Consider the following 15,946-nt stretch of genomic DNA (forward strand, 5'->3'; position numbering starts at 1 on the left):
TTCCATCTCTACAGCAATCCCAGTTCCATCTGTCTCCCTCGATATTTTGAAATAAGTTGCAGACCCTCATGTCCATCACTAGCTAAATCTGCATCTCTAAAATTCCGGCCAGTTTTTCCTTCTAAAGGCCACAATGCCATGGTAAGACTTTTAAATGTTACAAAAATTGCTTAAGATCGATAATCAATAGCCAAAGCCCCAGTCGTTTATCACCTTCCGTTTATAGTAAGCCTTCAGCAACAATACTGGAATTGCTTAAGTAAATTTCTCAGTTCCCACTGTAATTCGAGCAGCAGGTGGCCTCATCCGGAGCCCCATGGGTGGGCGGGGCCTGGGCTCGGGTTCCGTCAGCGACACTGGGTCCCACCCCAGTTGCCTAGGCGACGAGGGCTGCTTCCTCTAGCGGTAATATGGCAGGGTCCTCGGGAGCGACCCCAGGGGCGGTGACTCCAGCAGGCAGCACAGGTGATTCTGAGGTATGCACCCCCTTCCTGTCTGGGACTGGGTCCTGGGCTCACGCCAAGGTCACTCAACAACGTCAAGGCCAGAGTCACCAGGAACGCAGCCCATGAGGGTCTGCAAGCGGCCAGTCAGTCGGTCGGGGGACCCCTGTCTCATCACAAACCCTGTGAGGTTACTCTTGAAAGTTCCATGCTCACAGGGCCTCATGACCATGCAAATATTCAATTGAAAAAAGGAAGAAAGTGATCTCTGCTCTTAAAGGGACCAGTCCCTTTTTCTAAGTGCCACTGGTTGACTGTGATGATCAGTCAATCGCATCTGCTGGAAAGGTGGGAACGGCTGATGTGATCTGAGTGGGTCCATTTTAGCGTCTGTGGTCACCAGGCCTTGGCCAGGAGATGGGACCAAAAGACCCTGAACTGAGAGTCTGTTTTCTGCCCCTGGCTTCTTGGTTCATCATGAACTTGGCCTCGGTACCCCAGGGACCTCTTGCGTAACACAAGGTTTGGCATGTTAAGACCCCCTCCTAGCACCAAGTCTCAATAAGGGGTGCAGGAGGCACTGAGTCATTTTGCCCAGAGACTTAATGTCTTGAAGATCTATTTTTACTTATTTGGGGTGGGTGAGTGGGTGGGTAAAAGCCTGAGTGCCATGGCTCAGTGTGGAGGTCACACGACCACTTGATGGTGTCCATGTGGGTCCCCATGAAGCTCGCAGTTCAAGTGTTCAGCCTTGGCAGCCAGTGCCACTGTCCTGTGCCGATATTTTAACCACAAGCAGATCAATTAAGCAATCTAGGAAGTTTTTTCTTAATGTTTAAATCTCCTGGCTGCATCAAATCCTGTTTCTAGGATGTTATTTTTCCTTGCATTTTAAAGACTCTGAAAATTATATATATATATAACAAAGTGTTCATTAACGGGGCTTTGTTCAGCCTCCGTATATGTCTAAACAACAGTCTTTGTGCAGAAGATAAGAACTCCTGCAGTCTCAGCAGTTAGGAATCACAAAGCCAAGAATTTCATGCCTTCTTTTCCGGCAAGCAAGCCAGTCCCTCCTTCAGGGCCCCCAATACTGCAGGAGAACCTCTAAGCATTTAGGCTCTCCTATGAGCCTTTCGAAATAAAGTTAGCATATGTTAAATGCACATTTTAACATGATAAACTGGATTCCCAGACCATTCCTCCTTTGTGATCACTAATGAAAGTTAACATAATTTTAAAACCAACACAGGAAACTTTCCTATTAAATTTTGTGTCATTTAAACATATACAATAACTTCTAAGACTGTATAGTGTCCTTGTACCCACACACTAACTTACCAGTGGATGTAATGCCCTCTCTAAGACTATTTAGTGATTTCAAGTTTAATGAATTGGTGTTCAAGAATGTGTGTGTGTACATGTACACACATACACATTACACACACACACACACACACACACACACACACACACACACACACCTACCTATGTTTCAAGTTTTGCTAGCTCAATCTTTTTATTAGTAAGTAACTGAAGAAATCCAGTTGTAACATGGGCTCACTTAGCAGTACTCCTTGACTAAGAATAACAGTTAATATACAGAGTGGTAGACTTTCCATATTTCACCCCTGTAAAACTGAGTTCTTGAAGACCACAGCAAGATGGCCCACCATCGGGACCTCCCAACTGGGCTGTCTAGGGACTTTGAGATTAGAAGAAAAACACAGCAAAAGACACCCTTGAAGTCCATTCCCATGGTTGCTGAGGGAGAGACCCTTGAGTCAGATGCCTTGCAGAGTTGACCCCCTTACAGTTATCCATGTTAGGGTTTCTTTTCTAGTAAACTCTGTATCTAAATTGAATTAGTCAGAAGACCATCTAGTCATCCAAGAGGCATGCAAGAATGATTTTTTTTTTTTTGGCCAAGTCAATCAGAAATAAAGCACAAGCTTTGCTCACCTGTGGTTCCCCATGTTGACGATGGACAACATCTAGAATAAAAACTGTTGTCCTAGTCACATAGTAGGTGCTCACACAATTATGGTAGCACATTAAAACCACAGGCAGCCTGCCGTGTGCCACATGAGGTGGTCACCAGAGACTATAATCCATGCTGAGATGCTCTGAGCAAGGGCCACAGAATCTGGAAAGTAGATTCTGTGTGTGGCATCCCATGAGATCTGCTTGCCAGTGTCTTAACCATAACGTCCAATTTCTGCAGCAACATTAGACAGAAGACCACCTTTTGAAATGCAAGCCTAAACTTTCAGCCTTTATCTGTATGAATGTAGGAGGACAAAAGTGAAAAAATAACAAAAATTAAAAATAAAGATTCTCTATGTATATAATATATAAATAAATATCTAATTCAAATTCTGCAGCCTCCTGGCCAGTTAGTTCATAAATTGACTTTCTTAGTATCTTCGAAAAGGTTGATTAATTGGTATTCTTAAAAGTAATATGGTTTAGGTCACATTAGAGAGCTAAAGGAAATGAAAATGCTTCTGTCCCAATCACCATTGCTGAATATGATCTTCTTTTTTTTTTTTTTTAACTTTTCGAGACAGGGTTTCCCTGTGTAATAATCCTGCCTGTCCTGGAACTACCTCTGCAGACTAGGCTGACCTCGAACTCACAGAGATCCACCTGCCTCTTCCTTCTGGGATTAAAGGCGTGCACCACTAAGGCCAGCTCTGAACATGATTCTTAAAGTGTTCCAGATGGGCTGTGAACCCACTGCCTCTGGGAATTCACTAGAATACAGACATTATCTTACAAGGGAAGATGCTGGTGTTGGTCTTAGAGGCCATCAACATGTCCAGTGGGAATCTGTAGACAGAATCCATCCACACCAGGTGGTCCTCTAACATGTCAGAAAACTTGGGCTCAACTTACATAGCAAACGTTCAAGTTTCTGTATTTTCAGTATCATTCCATAAGTTAGTTTGTAAGACAGGGTCTCTTATTGTGATGTGGATCTCACCAATTCCTCAAGACCAGTGGTTCTCAACCTTCCTAACGCTGCGACCCTTTTAATACATACAATTCCTCGTGCTGTGCTGACCCCCAACCATAAAATTATTTTCGTTGCTACTTGATCACTGTAATTTTGCTACTGCTATGAATCGTAACGTAAATAATTTTGGAGATAGAGGTTTGGCAAAGGGGTCGCGACCCCAAGGCTGAGAACTGCTGCTCTAGACTAACTGGCTGTGGAGCTCCAGGAATCTGTATCTGTCTCAGCCACTGGGATTATTAAAGCGTACCACCTGATTTTTCATGTGCGCTTTGGGGACCTAACCTCAGGTCCTTGTGACTACGTGGCAGACACTTTACCCGTCTACCCAGCCCTTCGTCTGTCCAATTTTCATCGATGTTATACCATTTTTATATTCTGCTTTTACATCTAGTTTGGAAAGATCTATTCACCATCTTAACTTCTTCCAAATGTCAGTGTCTTCCCCTAAGAATTTAAAACCTACAACGTTCTAGGAAAATCTCACTGGGGTTCAGAAATTGTCTCTGCATTACATTTATTGTGTGAGAGGAATGTCATTTCTTGAATTTGAAGGAGTTTCTAATTTATCAATTCGTATCCTTCAAGTTCCAACAAAGTTTTAGAAATTTTGTTAGGATTCTTATGCCTTTATTATAGTCGGAACAAAGTATAATGTAATCAAGTTTTGGGACATTTCCATTTCTAATTAGTTTCTCAAATAGAGAAAAGAAACTAGCTTTGTGTATTTATGTGATGTATAACTGTTTTAGCCGGTTTCTTAGCTGAGCGTTAGTACAATGTCCGCCTTCTTAAGGACACTATGATGTAATCTTCAAATAAAGGCCTTTTTGTTCTTTTGTGTCTCGTGTATAAGCTGCATATTTCATTTTCTTATCTTCTAACCATAATAGAGGAGAGTAACTCTAACGTTGAATTACAGTAAGGTTGCTGGTCAGGGCCGCATCTCCTCTTGTTTCTATACCATTGACCACTACCCACCACTTGTTACGATGGTGTCTGTTAGTCTTGGAGAGAGTCTGTTAGTCTAGCTCAGTTTTCTTTTTCCATTTATACTTACCAAGAGTTTTGCTGCTGAGTTTACAAAGTGCCTGCTCAGCATTTACATAACAGTCACAGAATGCGTGTTGAATTCAACATAAACTTAAGTTCCCTCTCCTAGTGATGATGGTTCTATCTGGGTGACGGCTATTATCCTTTAATCACAGTGGGATTCGTGTTTTGGAGATCTATTTTTAACTCGGGCCAGAGTCTGAGTTCATTAGTGATTTGGGTTTCTACATTCTCTTGTTCTCTTTGTGTTCTTATATGTACATTTTAGATGTGCAGCTTTAAAAAAAAAAAAAAACTAAACTTTTTTTTCTTTTTTTCTTTTTTTTTTTTGGGGGGGGGTGGTTTTTCAACACAGGGTTTCTCTGGGTAGCACCTCTGGCTGTCCTGAAACACATTCTGTAGTCCAGTCTGGTCTAGAACTCATAGAGATCCACCTGCCTCTGCCATAAAAGTGCTAGGATTAAAGGTGTGTGCCACCAGTGTCCAGCCAAAAACAAAACAAAACAAAAAAACAACAACAACATCAAAAAACCCCTGAACTCTAAATAGCCTAAAGTTTTTAACCTAGATTTTAATTATATGTAGAATTTCAAGGATAATACCACATGTTTGTTCTGATCAATTTTCCCCTTTATCCCTGCTAAGTTCTAACAATTTATATTTTCCTAGGAAATCACCCGTTCCCTTGTATTTTCTAATGTTCTGCCACCCGCTGTGGCAGCCTTTTGCTTCCTTTATTCTTTAATCATACTTACCAGAGAGTTGCCTTTTTACCCATATTTTTAAATAGCTAACTCTTTATTTCACTTGTTTTTGGTTCCTTTAATTACTTACTTTCTTTTCAAAAATAATTGGTTTCTGAGCCCTCTAGGAAGATCATGATGAGGGGGTTGGGAGGCCCCTGTCCAGCTCAGCATCTAAAATGTGCCACTACCTTGTCGATCCACGCAGGTGATGCTTCAATGGACCACGCTGATAAAAATCAAAGCTGGTGTAAGAAATGTTGGGATGAATCAGATTCTAAAATAAAGAGAGCATCAATATTCCTGATTTTCCTTTTGCCTCAGACTCCGATATGGTTTAATACAACACTACCCCTTAGTTCATTTATTTTTAGGCTTGAGGGGGAAAACTTTCAAAATCTGGCTTTTGTGGACAAGCTTGTGTTTCTTCTGACTGGGAAAGCTCTCTTTCCTAATCCAATAAATGGGTTGTCTTTCCTTTAATGAAGCTTTTTAGAGGCTCTCCTTTATGAAGCACTACCAGCAATGGGTACAGACATGTTCCTAAAAGCCCGTGTTCTAGGAAGAAGACATGTTTACAAGTGTGGAGTGTTCAGATGACATTGGAGGAAGAGAAATCAGGCAAAAGATTATCTGGTAAATAACAGGAGGCTTATAAGGCTGCTTGTGGAATAGATACTAAAATCCAGCAGGAGGTGGGATAAAGTGAGTTCCCAGCATTGCAGAGCTGCCAATCTGGAGACAGGACGACACAGAGAGCCACAGAAACAAGTGAGCACGTTTAGCCTGTTTATGAGTGGCCGTTGGATCTGTAGGCTGTAGAGATCAGAGTGTATGCACTGAAAGACCAGAGGTTTTTAATCACCTAATACTCTTTCTAGTGCAAGGCAGCATAGAGTAAAAAAGCAAAAAGAAAGGAGGGAAAAAAAGGAGGCTTCATTTAAAAGGAGGCTTCATTTAAAATAGGTGCAGAAATAAGTATTTTTTTAATGCTGCTATTCCTAACACTAATACCAATAAAAGAGGCAAACTCTGCTGAGTGATGACTATCTTAAACTCCCAAATTTTATTCCAAACAGTGGCACTGATATCGGGCATCATTGCTAGAGCTCTGACTGTCAAAGCATTGATATTATTGGATTCACTTTCATATAGTTCTGTGTGACCTAATTTTTTTCCTATCCAGAATTTTTCTCGTCAAGTAAATTGATCTTTATGTCGGTATCACTCACTTTTCATGTACTTCTTTCTTGCTCTGACTCATCGTGGCAGTCCTGTGAGTATTCAAACACAGAAAATGATTTTTTTAAATATGAATCCAAATTTGAGACCAAACAAGTTGGCCTAAGTCATAAAATTAATCAGCAGTCCAACCATGACCTTATCAGCAATTCCCCTAAATTCTCAGTTCTTCAACCCTCTTCGAGCACCACACCATCATGGGATGAAGATGAAACTCAGCAGTCCCTTACTAACCCATGTGGACTCAGCAGGGTTTGCAAATTCCAAACAGAAAGGAAGACAGGAGTGTGTCTCAGAACCTAAGAGAATTTAGTGCTAATAAAGGATGTGTGTAGTCAAAACACACATAAGCAAACATTAACACCATGTGTCTGACTAAAATACTGTCTTCTACACAAACTCATCCATGTGAATGAGTTTAGAAGTATCTGAGAGGTCAGCATGTGCAAAACATATTATACTAGATGCTAAAAGTCAGATCCAATCAATCATATGACCTAGTAGTGTTTAATTTACTCATCCTATATTAACAGTGCAGCACCAATCTAATATTAGGTTATATGAACCAATGGCGATTGTGTTAGCTTTGACACTTGCCATTAGGAGGCAGTGGGCTGGTCCTGTAGCTCAGTGAGTGAGGTGCTTTGTAACAGGCGGGAAGGCCTGGACTTGATCTCCAGCACCCTATAAACTAGCCATTGGTCGTACACCCTTGTAATGCCAGCATCAGGCAACAGAAGCAGAGGGTCAGAAATTCAAAGTCATCCTCCTCTATAGTGGGCTCCAGGCTATCTTGAGAGAGGAGGAAAGGACATGGTAATTGTCCTGGGATATTGGCTGTAGTCCTCTTACTTTTCCAATCCCATCATGGGAATAGCTCAGTCCCGGTTTGGTGAATCAAAAGGCATGCACCTGTGCCCCCCATTCCCAACAGGCTTCAGGCTCTGCAGATAACTCCGTCTCATCCCCTCTTCCACCTTGAGTCACAACCTTTCTCTTCCAACTATGTACTAGGACAATCTCATCCATTAACCAACATCTTAAAACTTGACCTTCCCGACTCTGCCGTTTCTAACTTCTAAATATTTGCACCTTGCTCTGCACACTCCTCTGTCAAGTCTACTGTTGAAAGAGGGAGTGTGTCATTGTGAAAGGCCCTGAATCCTCTGTTTCTGAGACTCCCAACTCTTCATCAAAACTGTGTTTTGAGAGTCTGTTTTTTTTGTCCCTTCCTCCACATCACTTCATGTTCCCCATTTTCCCTCATCTGCCGTAGCTCACAGCTGTATCCTGCCACTTAGCTACTCAGAAACTTCATGCATCCCCATCGCCTGTACAGAAAACTCCATAGCTTGCTCTTCCTCCACTGGCCAGGGTCTAAAACATCTGTGATTCCGCACACAGTAGTTCTACCTTGTGAGCTTTCAGGAGGTTATTTATGGTCTTCTTCATTTCGGGACCTCCCACGACATGCTGCGGTGCACACAGCATCTCCCGACTCCATCTCATTCCTGGCGCCCATCCTGGGCACTGCTGGCAACTGCTCACCCAGGGCTCTGGTTAGGCTGGTCCTGAAAGGCCACTCACGGACTCCTTCCATTCACATCCCTGTCCTTGCCTTTGCTTAGGGACTGAATGCCCCACTTACACCAGCTCATGTGTCATGTGCTTTTTGTCGTTGAAGTATTCCGTTTTTGTTGTTGGAGAATTTCTTAATGCATGCAATGTGCTTTGCTCCCCTCCATCACCACTCCTGTCTCTCAACTGTGTCCACTCATGTTGTACTCACCTTTACTACACAACACCTCACCCACTGAGCCCCGCCCCAGCCCCGCCGCTTTCTCATGGAGAATTTCAAAGCTAACACAATCGTTATCGGTTCGGTGTTTATAACGCAATATTAGATTGTTATACTAATGCTGCGCTTTTAATCTAGGATGAGAGTACATTAAGGACTCGCCGTTCAGCTCCATGGGGCGAGCGAGTCTCTCCTTGCATTTACCCTCTCTTGAGCCTGCCATTCGAGGGGCATTGTGTAGACAGTCAGGGTTTGCTGAGTTGTAAAGCAGCCCTGAGTTCTGCGCATGCCCAGGGATAGACCGTCTACCTGTGTGACTTCTCAGCCACCACCACATAACAACAGAAAAGAAAAACGACTAAGTGTTTTGTATCATTAGAGTTAATACACAAAATATAAGATGTAGATGACTCATTCTGTTTTGTTTTGTTTTGTTTTGTTTTTAACAGAAAAATACTGAATTCCAGGAGAATGAAAAGATTCTGTCTTCGGATTTTCTCTCAGTTGACCAGATCACTGACCTGCTGGAAGAACCAGATGTGGATGGAATTCAAGAGTAAGTACTCCACAATCTCAGTCAAGTTGAGATCAGTTCTAGGCCTTTATTGCAAAGTGATCATGGTGCATAATTTACACATTTTAAGCTTTTATGTCAAATTATGTGTTAGTATAGTGTTCACTAAAATATGTCAAGTATTGGGAATACACACACACACACACACACACACACACGCACACACACACATGTGCGCGCGTGCACACACATGCACACACACACATACACACACACACACACACACACACACACACACGAGCACAAATGCAAAGAGCATTGACTCTTTGCATAGCTCAACAGTCTTTCCTGGTGAGTGACATGCATTGGGGACTCGAGCTGCTAATGTTGAACAAGAGCCACCTGTGTCTACCCTGTGTCCTTTCTGCGTCTCTTCTCTTCCATTCATGAAGCTGTCAACATGTCCAGTAATCCAAAAGACAACCTTGTGTAACATTAATTATATTAATATAATATAACAAATATGTTAACAACATTCATAGTCAATTAGATTCTTGTCTTCGTTTGAGTTACTATGGCTGTGATCAAACACCATGATGAAGCCAGGTGGTGGTGGCACACACCTTTAATCCCAACACTCACAGGCAGGGACAGGTGAATCTTTGTGATTTCGAGGCCAGCCTAGTCTACAAATCGAGTTGCAGGACAGCCAGGGCTGTTACACAGAGAAACTTTGTCTCTAAAAACCAAAGAAAAAAGAAAAAAAGAAAAAAACCCACCATGATGACAAGCTGAAAGCAAGTTGGGGAGGAAAGTGTCTATTTGGCTCACACTTCCACAGCACTGTTCATCATTAAAGGAAGTCAGGACAGGAACTCACACAGGGCAGGAACCTGGAGGAAGGAGCTGATGCAGAGCCATGAGGAGTGCTGTTTACTGGCTTGCTCACCATGGCTTGCTCAGCCTGCTTTCTTATAGAACCCAGGGCAACCAGTCCAGGGGTGGCCCCACCTACCATGGACTGGGCCCTCCTCCATCAATAATTTAAGAATATTCCCCATAGACATGCCTGCAGCCCAATAATATGGAAGCATTTTCTTAATTAAGGTTCCCTCTTCTAAGATGACTTTAGCTTGTGTCAAGTTGACATGAAACTGTTCAGAACAGTTATGATTTTGAAAATTCTGCATATGAGCCATTTACCAGTGATATTTATATAAAAAAAAAAGACAATGCTAAACTCTAGACTCTTATGGCATGTGTTGTTTTAAATTATAGGTAAGACTGAATTTGTCAATAATACTAACGTCGTGCTGTCATGGGTATAGAGTACTAGGGCATGCCATTTATTTAGAATACTAGCCAGCTGGGTCAGTCAACATGGTTTCCTTAAAGATGTCTACTAGTGGCTACAAATGCTGCCTAATGGCTAAGAACACATACTGCTCTCCTGGAGGCCCCGAGTTCTGTTCCATGCACCCACAGGGGGATGTTTACAGCTAACTGCCTACAACTCTAGCTCCAGAGGATACAATGTTCTTTCTGGCCCCTGTGAGCACCTGACTCACTTGCACATAACCCCTACATAGACAGACTGACAGACAGACAGACACACATGCACACACACACACACACACAGAGAGAGAGAGAGAGAGAGAGAGAGAGAGAGAGAGAGAGAGAGAGAGAGAGAAAGTTAACAAAAAACGAATCCCTTGAAATTTTAGCCATCACCCACAATTTAAAACAAGTTATCCCACCTTGAAGTGGAAACCTGCTTGGCTATGGAGAGTAGCACTGGGCTGGTGTGATTTGAGGACCCGAGCCATGAAGTCTGGTCTTTGAAAGCCAGTACTCAGGACACAAGCAAGATGGCACAGACCATAATGAACACACAGACAATGACTCTGTCAGTGGTGATCACAGACAGAGCTTACAAGTGCTACGGCATTGAAGTGATTTACTCCTGAGAAAGAGGTATGACAGATGTCCTGGATGGGAGAGGAATCTGCGAAGGCTCACCAGGAGCCCACAAGTAACACTGACAGCTTTTTCCCAAGATACACTTCACCTCCAGTGCTTCCAGAGTCTGCTAGGAAGTGACGGCGGTGACTGGGCCCAACTGTCTGCTGTCCGCAGCTTCCTGAGAGTCAGAGAATTAAAAATTCCCACCCATTTCAAATGATTTCTCATAACGCTTTTTACCGTCTCTACAGAAATAAATATTTATTGGGAGTTCTGATTCTTAGTGTAAGGATTGAAGGGAAAAAATATGTGTGTCACAGATGGATCCCAATGCCTGAGTTTGAGCCCTGACCTACACAGTAGGTCAGGTAAGTTGTTTTCTGTCCTCTGTACACCTGCTACAGTGTAGAGGCACCCACACACACAACCATACACACAAAGAGTAAACAAATAAATCTACACAATTTTAATAATTAATTTAAAATAGTCACACATAGTATTAATAATATACATAGTGATTTTTATGTAAAATGCTTTTCCCATTTGCAGGTCCCTATATGAAAATGATCTTTGTCATGCAAAGCAATAGTCAGGACTAAGTGAGAGCAATACAGTGGAAGTGACAGATACTTAATCCCACTTCCAATTGGCTTGTAATGACTAGTAAGGAAAATGTCAACATTAAAAATACCAAACATCTAGTATTTAATAGTCATTAATATAAAATAACATGTTGGTTTCTAGAATCATGCATTTTTACTATATCACTAGTTGTGCACTCTACCTTATAGAACACATTTTTTTTCAATTACTGACTGTCCTTTGTTATTAAATATTCAAATTCAGAAAATACTCTTAAGCATCGGGAGGGCACAGGTGGACCAAAGCACAGGACACAGCCGGCGTCACAGCCATCAGAGACGGACTGGGCGAAGTACCACAGCCAGGGACATGAGCGTAGGCTTGCCACCAGTTCACAGCCAGCCTGCCTTCCAAAGCACACCCAGAAGAGCCAGGGCTACCTGGCCACACACAACGACACAAAAAGAACCAACAGAGCGCGACACAAAACGTAGCCACAGAGGAAATAGGTAAAACAGCTGTGTCAAAAGCAGGTTGACGTCTTCAGCGATCCGAATGACCACAGGAAGGGATCCCATGTCGAATTTTAGGACAGTGGGACAGCGTTATTATTTTAGGAGCCATCTTCTTGACATTTTCCTGTGTTTTAAAATATAATTCCTGTAACAATAATCTACATGTATTTGCAATCATTTTCAATTTAAAACAGCATTATTGTAAGTGATGGTTATATATTTTTCAAAAAGACAGTAGTATAATTTAATTATCCTCTCCCGAGTGACCAAAATAGTCCCAGATCATGCAGTTTGAAGAGCTATAAACCTACTTAAATAAATTACAACAAATCATCATATTTCCCTACATCTCACAATTATGAATTTTTTTTCTCTAGACCAACAGGCAATCTAAGAAACATGAGGGATTATCCAAAATACATTTTGAAATAGATTCCACATGCCTGGTGTTCTTTTCATGACTTTCTAATGTATGCTATCAATAATATTTTATGTATATGCAACTCAGCAGTACTTACAAATCTACCCCAGAATTTCATTTTAAAAAGACAAGAGAAGTCTGCAGAAATGGCTCAGTGGTTATGAGCACTGGCTGCTTTTGCAGAGGACCTGGGTTTGAATCCCATCACCCACATGGCAGCCAACAATCATCTGTAATTCTAGTTCCAGGGGATCGGACACCATCTTCCAGCCTCCCTCAGGCACCAGACATACAAATAGTGCCCAGACATACATGCAAGCAAAACACCAATACAAATAAAGTAAAAAGGAAAAAAAAAATTTAAATCTTGAAAAAATGGTAGAGGCTAGCTACAAAGAACTTTATAAACACAGACATCAACACTGAGCCTTGGTTTTTGTTTGATTGTGCTTTTGGAAACTGAGGCTGACTCTTGTCATTCAGGCTGGCCTCAAGCTCAAGGGAACACCCCTGCCTTAGCTTCTCAAGTGCTGGGCTTTGAGTTGTGCCCCACACCATGTCTGTCAAGATGGCTTCTAATAACCTTCTGTAGGCAAACCTCTGCCATCTCTTTAACTGGTCTGCAGAGTTAGTTTCTGCATGCTGACGCACTTCAGAAGGGGAAGGCATCCCAAGATCTAGAGCATGAAGGGAAGGACGAGACAGTTCTGCTGATGCTCTTTTTTATTATTTTCTTTTTTATTAGTTAATTTTTTTAATTCGTTTTATCTACCAACCACCATTCCCCCTCCCTCCCATCCTCCTGCTCCCCAACCCACTCCCAACCACTCCTCAGAAAGGGTAAGGTCTCCCCGGGGAGTCAACAGCTTCATCACCTCTTGCCATGTCACAATGTCCTGAGATGCCGCCAAGTTCCTTTCCCTTCGTGTGCATCAGCCCATGCTACAGCTGTGGCGCTCTCTCTCTGTCTTGTGCCATCCTTCTTTATGACTAAACTGACCAGTAGAAGACACAGAAACTGTGTTCCAGCTGGGGCCCTGTCTTGCTCTGAAGGATTCCCTGTATCACCTCCTTTGGAGTAAAATGACTGGGGGAAGAACAGAAACCGTCAATACTAAGCCCTGGGGGTCAGTCAAGGTCGAGAGTCCACTGATCCCAGGGGGAGGGAGGGAGGGAAGGTGCCCGTCAAAGCTGGGGTGCAGGGAGGTTGGGGAGCCCTCACCAAAATATGTTTGGAAAAGTTGTTGAGTTCATTCAAACACAAGCATTGAAAAAACAAAAATAAAAAACAAATACCATGTACAGGTATTCAGGTCAAATATTTACTTAAGAATCCAGAGAGTGCAGATGGCAGAGGAAGGGAAAGTTTAAAGAAAAATCAACAGAAGTGAGAGAAACGCTACCCCAAAGCTCATGATTAAAGGCTAAATCAACTCCGCAAACCAAGGGATTAAAGAGCTGGTAAGATATGTACATAAAGGAACTCTTTGAGCTAAAAGAAGATTCTAAGCATAAAGAATTAAGTTAATGTGGAATCTGCTTTGCTGAAAATGAAGTCAGTGACAACAGAAGATAAATGTGTGGAGACTCATAACAGTGCATGTGTAGTGACAGGATGGGAGGGTGTTGGGCTTCACATCTAACATACTGAACCAGAAAAGAACGAAACTGCATGTAACACATGCTTAGATTTTCCTGTTTCAGTGGCCTGAAACCTCAAGCATTTCATTATGTCCAGTGTAAAGTGACCCAGGGACAATGAGCAGGCAGGCCTCTCACAGTTCCCTGTCAGGAATGGACAGCAGCTCTCTGAGGAACAGCCAAGCCATTAAAATCTAATTCATAGAAAGAATGTAGTTTCAGGATCAAATTCTAGCTGGAATTGTTTAGGACATTTTTATATAAAGAACTCAAAAAAAAAAAAAAAAAAAAAAAAACCCCTCAGTGTCCTGTGGTTTAATTGAAAGATTGACCCATTACCTCAGGAAAGATTAATCAATTCATTGATGCATCTAATGCAACAATAACAAGAAAACTGGCAAAGAGAACTGTGATCTAGAAAACAAAAATAATTAAAAAAAAAAAAACCTGGCAGTAAGCACAAGATTCATTTGAAATTAAAATAAAGGCAAACAGTATAATTATAAACTAGAACAACTATTCTAGAACATTCTGGTAAAAAAAAAAAAAGTATGTGCATGTGGGGGGAGTAACCCAATTTCTTCCTTTCACAAAAATAAAATTGAATTTCGGGATGCGGTAAAACTGTATCCCAAATATAAAGGGTCAATACTTCTCATTACACAAAAAGTTCTTAGAAAACCATTTATAAAAGCAGCAGCCAGTAGGGTTGGGGAGATAGCTAAGTAGACTGAGAACTCACCTTGCAGGCATGGTGACTGGAAGTAGGAGACCCAGCAACCATGTTAAAGCTGGGCAGTCATGGCAGTTGCCTGTAATCCCAGCACTGGGAGGCAGACGGTGGATCCCAGGGCAAGCTGGCAAGTTGTCCTCTGGCCTCTACACACATACATACTAACACATTGAAAAATTTCAAATGGATGCAGATACATGAATACTGTATGTATGCACACTGTAAATATATATAAACAGGTATTAGTATAGATATAATGTCACTATCAAACTCAATATTATGAAGCCAACCTGCCTCTAAGTCTCCTGGTATGTGACATTTTAGATAAAGAATAAGGCGCCTACAGAAAAGCCCTTCTCTTAGACCAATTTCACAGGCTTGACAGCATTGTGTGCCATGGTGAGAAGGGAAGGGAGATGAAATGGTTGCTTAAAAGCCATCAGACCAGCCAGGCAGTGGTGGCGCACGCCTTTAATCCCAGCACTCGGGAGGCAGAGGCAGGCGGATCTCTGTGAGTTCGAAGCCAGCCTGGTTTACAGAGCGAGATCCAGGACAGGCACCAAAACTACACAGAGAAACCCTGTCTCGAAAAAAAAAAATCATCAGCCCTCATGTAGGGTTTGTGGTTTCTCCTGATAGGGTTGCCTTTGAGGTGGACGTTGACTGTTGGACACATGTCAAAAACCACTTGAACATCTGAACTGGTTTTCGTTATCACTCATTTGAATGTGGTGAAGGACAAGGGCTCCCCTTTTGAAGATGGTGGAGTGAGCTTGCCACACATGCCATCTCCCAACTCGTCCCAAGAAAGCACATATAAGCAACAGGGAAGATCAGTCACACCTTTGTCAAAACCAGAGAACGCTGAAGGCCCGCCCAAAGCATGAGCTTTGGAGGTGATCCCCACAATTATCACAGATCAACTGATATGCAGGAGACAGTTTGAGGGAGAGACACACACAGCTATGGGATTTAGGAGGAAGGAAAGGTACAGGACACTTCCTGGAGGAGAACACCCTAGATGCTATGCCATGAGTCCCCATTTGTAGTGTAGGACCTGGGTGTGCAGGAATGGGGTGCACATACCTGTATTACAGACCTTTGATGTCACAGTAAAATGAGTCTCTATTTTTCCTTTTTGTAACCTCACTAACCAAAACAGAAATGAATGTTAAAAGAATTGACAGAAAGTAACTCCGCACAGGAAATGCCTATGAGTTGGTTATCGGGACATAGGAAGCACCAACCAGTTTTTCATCACGGCACAGGAAGTATCTACT

The 15,946-nt window shown here is 42.2% G+C and overlaps 1 protein-coding gene across 1 annotated transcript in view; it reads left to right on the forward strand.

Moving 5' to 3' along the window:
• The first annotated feature begins 372 nt into the window (after positions 1-372).
• Positions 373-15,946, forward strand: part of Cabcoco1 (ciliary associated calcium binding coiled-coil 1) — a 103,057-nt gene continuing 87,483 nt past the window's right edge. Inside the window, exons 1-2 of the mRNA XM_028877228.2 lie at positions 373-476; positions 8,748-8,854. Of these exons, the coding sequence (XP_028733061.1) occupies positions 411-476; positions 8,748-8,854 (173 nt within the window). The 5' untranslated portion in view covers positions 373-410. The remainder of the gene's footprint in view (positions 477-8,747; positions 8,855-15,946) is intronic.

This window comes from Peromyscus leucopus, chromosome 16_21 (genome assembly GCF_004664715.2).
Source record: "Peromyscus leucopus breed LL Stock chromosome 16_21, UCI_PerLeu_2.1, whole genome shotgun sequence".
NCBI classification, from domain to species: Eukaryota; Metazoa; Chordata; class Mammalia; order Rodentia; family Cricetidae; genus Peromyscus; species Peromyscus leucopus.